Source organism: Aythya fuligula, chromosome 16, assembly GCF_009819795.1.
Source record: "Aythya fuligula isolate bAytFul2 chromosome 16, bAytFul2.pri, whole genome shotgun sequence".
Classification (NCBI taxonomy): domain Eukaryota; kingdom Metazoa; phylum Chordata; class Aves; order Anseriformes; family Anatidae; genus Aythya; species Aythya fuligula.
Genome location: NC_045574.1, coordinates 2798575 through 2803218, shown reverse-complemented (window position 1 = coordinate 2803218; position 4644 = coordinate 2798575). Strand labels below are relative to the sequence as shown.

The 4644-nt window shown below is 48.0% G+C and overlaps 1 protein-coding gene across 1 annotated transcript; it reads left to right on the top strand.

The window, feature by feature from the left end:
- Nucleotides 1–372: 372 nt before the first annotated feature.
- LOC116495768 (perilipin-3-like) lies at nucleotides 373–3735 on the top strand (the record flags this gene model as incomplete). Its single annotated transcript, XM_032198470.1, has 7 exons — nucleotides 373–444; nucleotides 1190–1385; nucleotides 2099–2181; nucleotides 2383–2641; nucleotides 2839–3038; nucleotides 3179–3307; nucleotides 3403–3735. Coding segments are annotated over exons 1-7 (1272 nt in total), but the record flags the coding sequence as incomplete, so codon positions are not given.
- Nucleotides 3736–4644: the final 909 nt, after the last annotated feature.

Here is a 4644-nt window from a genome sequence, read left to right as displayed (position 1 = left end):
TCTCTTGTGATTAGAGGGCCTGTGACTTGTTTACTGATTTCACACTGTTCATCCTGTTTTTCTTAGCTATCCTCCTTGTTTTGGGACAGCAGGACCTTATCTTCTTAACATACTCCCTGCTGCTATGCTACTGTTGTGCCTGCACAATCACTTTTGAATGTACAAGGTTAGTGGAATTTTCCACTGTAAAAACACCTTCTATTGTAAAAACACAACTTTGTTTCTGTGAGACTCATTCTGGGATCTGTCCTTAATGGACACCAAAAAAAAAAAGTCTCCTGATTATGTTAGGAAGGGGAGCTCCTCTGGAGGCTTGCTGGTGGTTTGGTTGAATTTCTCTTAAACCATGGTACTACTTGCATTGCAGCTGCGATGGCCTCTGCTATGCCTGATAAAGAGGAAGCTGTGAAGAGCTCCCCAGAGATGAAGGAAGAGGAGCAACAGGTAGGTGCTTTGTGTGAGATGAAATGAGTGGCAGCTCTGGGGTGCATGTATGAGCAGGTGGCCCTGCTGTGGCCTGTGTGGAGGAAAGAATGTCTCTGCTCAGTCTGTGCCTTACCGCCCCTCTGCAAATAGGGGTGGCAGCACAGCCCCAGGTACGCATGAGGGCCCTTGGGATAACCTCTTAGGCTAAGTGAAATGGCCTGGTCCTTGGCTAGGGGAGATGTTCATCTCATACTGTAGCCAAGAGCCTGGCTTGCTACTGGCAATGCTCCTGTGGAAAGGTTTCCATGTTCCAGCAGCCCAGGAACCCCCTGTGCTTGCCTTGTTCCCCATGACCAACTTCATGCTTGTTGCAGAGCAGTGTAAAGCCTGTTTGTGTACAACCTACCTGATCCTGTTTAGGTGAAGCTCTCTCTGGGGTGCTGGGTTGTTAAATAGCTCTACAAAATGAACTAGAACTGGATATGTGTCCAGAAGCACTGAGGTTGTCTGTGGACTCAGAAGTCCATTGGGTAGTGTTGCACTGGAGGAAAACCTCTCCATGATGGACTGGATATAAGTGTCAGTGCTCCACAGGTGTTTTAAAGTCTGCTTGTGGACTTTAAGGCAAATGTCTAAGCAAGGCTTGTCTTGCTTACCTTATGGCAGGTGACTTGAACAGGCAAGTTGAAATTTTGGTGCAACACCACATAGTTGCATACTCAGTGTCATGTTTGCAAGCTTCATGACTACTTTCCCCTTTTAGGATGCAGTAAATCAGATGGGTAGCCTGACCTTTGTCAGCTCTGCCTGTGACATGGTTTCTACAGCTTATGCATCCACTAAGGAGAGCCACCCCTACATCAGGTCTGTCTGTGATGCAGCAGAGAAAGGAGTGAAGAGCATGACAGAAGCCACAGCCAGCTGTGTGCAGCCACTTCTGACTACACTGGAGCCTCAAGGTAACTCCCTGGGGAAAGGGAGGTCTGCACCTGCCTCTGAAGGTCTCTCTCTCCTTCCAGCTCTGAAAGGAGCCCTAGGGTGTGGGAATGCACCTCTCCTTCTCCATAGTAAAAGGACAACTCCAGACTTTTTTATAATGTCAAAAAGCTGAGTCTTACTCTGGGTAATGTGATAGAGGGATGTTCTCCCTGGAAGATAAGTATTGAGTTTGGCTGCTCTAAAGCTGATCTTGCCAGGTCCAAAGTCTTGTATATCAGTTGCTCATAGCTAGCTTCTTGCACCTTTGCGGAGGCTGCAGGAAAAGACCTCTTTTTCACTTTAAGCCCAGAGAGGGTATCCCTATCCTGTTGGTTATTACTTGATCCTGGATCCTTGGCATACTGGGGTTTGGGGCATTTTTTTTTTTTTTTTTCCTTTTATAGAGGTAAGGACTACACTTGAACTTTATTCAAGGACCTACAGGAGGGAAATCCGTGTAGGTGGCTATGTCCATGCAAGTAAAAATTGGCTGCTATCAAAGTGAATAGATCTATGTGGAGACCAAGAGAAGCTGCTCTACAAATTCAGCTTACAGCAGAGTATGCTTGGCCTGGTGGCCTGGATGGAGACTTTGATCCGGGCTCCTTACAGAGCGCTGTCCTCTGGAAGATAGGACTTGTTTTTCCTGCTGTTTTATCCCACAAGCTTTAACACTTTTTTTCTTTTTAAACAGTTGCTGCAGCAAATGAGTATGCCTCCAAAGGTTTGGATAAACTAGGGGAAAAGGTCCCACTCCTTCAAAAGCCAGTGGACCAGGTGAGACTTAAAGGTAGTGCATCCCAGGCTGGTCATTGCAGGTTTTCTAAGCTTGGGAGTGAGGTAGCTTCCCAGAAGGAATGAAATACTCCTTAGGTGCACAGTACAAGCTCCTATAGGAGCACATAATAAGCAGACACTGCAGAGTCCTTCTAGTGCAGTTCACCCTAAACCCTTACCTGACATAAATCTCTTCTGCAGGTTATCTCTGAAACAAAAGAGCTGGTGTCATCCACAGTGGCAGAGGCAAAGGATGCTGTGAGCAGCAGAGTGACGGAGGTGATAGATGCAACTAAGGGCGCTATTCACAGCAGTGTGGAAGCTGCCAGATCTGCAGTAACCAGCAGTGTGGGGATGGTCATGGACTCCAGAGTGGGCCAGATGGCTGTGAGCAGAGCAGAGGCTGTGCTGGGGAGAACAGAAGAAGACAACTCTCTCCCCATTGGAAATGAGGAATTAGGTCAGGAAACAACATGTGACTATCTGTAATAGGATCATCAATTGGAGGGTGGTCAGCCCCATTCCTTTGGAATGTGGCTAGTGGGAAGTGCCATGCTGGAGGCTTCCTGACTCCTAGTCCAAGGTTTCCTGACTCTTCTTAGCTCGCTTGGTAAGAACCTTTGATCAGCTGCTTACAGGTACTGTTTTTTTCCCCAGCCAAACTGGCAGCATCTGAGGAGGATGCAGGTATAATGTCTGTGGAGCAGCAGCAGGAGAAGAGGAGGTACTTTGTGCGGTTGGGCTCTCTCTCTGATGAACTTCGCCAGTTTGCCTACCTGCACTCTTCAGATAAAATGAAGCGGATCTGGCAGGGCATGCAGGAGGCTCTTGGACAGCTTCACTCCATCATTGAACTGGTAGGCAGAGCCTGACCTCCCTGTTGGAGGGCAGGAGGTGACCAAGAGGTTGTCTTGGCCTCAGCTTCATTGCTGTGATTAAAAATCCTGTGATTACAAGCTGATGTGTCCTGACACCAACTTTTTTTCCCCCGGCACAGATTGAGGTGTTTAAGCAAGGCTTTAATAAAAAGCTTCAGGAAGGGCAGGAGAAACTGTGCCAGATGTGGCTGGACTGGACTAGGAAGTTTCCTGAAGACAGCAGATCTGCCAGCTCTGCAGAGCCAGAGGTATCTCCCTGGGGGAAAGCAAGGAGAAGCCCAGAGCCCTTTTACTTTTCTTTAATTAATGTACTCCTGAACTTGTCCTTTCTGCCTCTTCCCAGGAGATGGAGTCTCTGGCCCTGCTGATGGCACACAGCATCACACAGCAGCTGCAAATCACCTGTTGTAAAATTGTGTCTGCAATCCAAGGCCTTCCCTCAAGCCTTCAGGATAAGGTGAAACAATCCCTTAATACCATAGAAGAGCTTCGTGCTTCTTTCTCAGCAGCAAATTCCTTCCAGGACTTGTCCAGCAGTGTCTTGGCCCAGAGCCGGGGGAAGCTGGCTGTGATCCAGGAGTACATGGAGGAGCTGCTGGACTACCTGAAGGACAACCGGCCTTTGTCCTGGCTGGTGGGACCCTTCTCTCCTCAGGAGGAGGAGGAAACTCTGCAGGAGGAGGCCTTGCAGGAGGAGGCAGGGGCTCATGAAGCTCCTGCCTCCTCCCTGTGAAGGGCAAGGCCCTGAGCGCAGGCATGGGACTTTGATAGCTTTGCCCTACTTCCTAGCTGAAGGTGGAGCTGTCACACTGAATAATCATTGGGTAATAAATTTCAGGTGGTAATGGAGGTCAGTAGGACCTGCTCCTTGGTGCTGGTGGCTGAGCATTGGCTCAAGATACAGACCTGAAGGTCTCCAGTGCCCCCACCTCCCTAGCAAGCTGTCTAAGGTATGGCCTTCCATGGTGTATCCATGTAATGCCTGTACTCATGAAATATTTGCTGTTGGTCTTAATCCTTCAACACAGTATGCAATGTAAAGAACTCTTTCTAGAAGCTGGATGTATATGACCTAGCATAACTGTTTAAAATAAAACCACTGCATGCAAAAATGCTTACTTTCTCTTCTTTTCTGGAGAGGTGCTGTGAGTGCTGCTCATCAGATGTGAGCTATAATTTTCCCATCTTCAAGGGCAATATCACTGCTTAGCTGGAAAAAAGGGGTGGATCTGGATTCTGAAAACTTGCTTTAAAGCCTCTAAGCAGTGGTGGTAAGGCTTATGGAGGAACCACAGCTATGGTCTTCTACTCTTTTTCTCCCAAGTAGAAATAGCTGTTGCTGCAACTACTATGTGTGGTGGCTTACTGCTGTACTGTGGCAGGACCAGGTGATCCCTGAGGTCTGGCTTCAGTTAATCCACTGATGCAATGTGAACTTCTGATACAGTGCAGCTTCAGGTCTAGATTCAGTGAGAGATCATTAGACAGCTCTGGCCAGCACTCCTTAAATAGCAACTGGCTTGTCCTGGAGGCAAAACAATAAGCCAACCTGAGTTGTAAGGCTGAGCTATTGTTGAGACCTGAA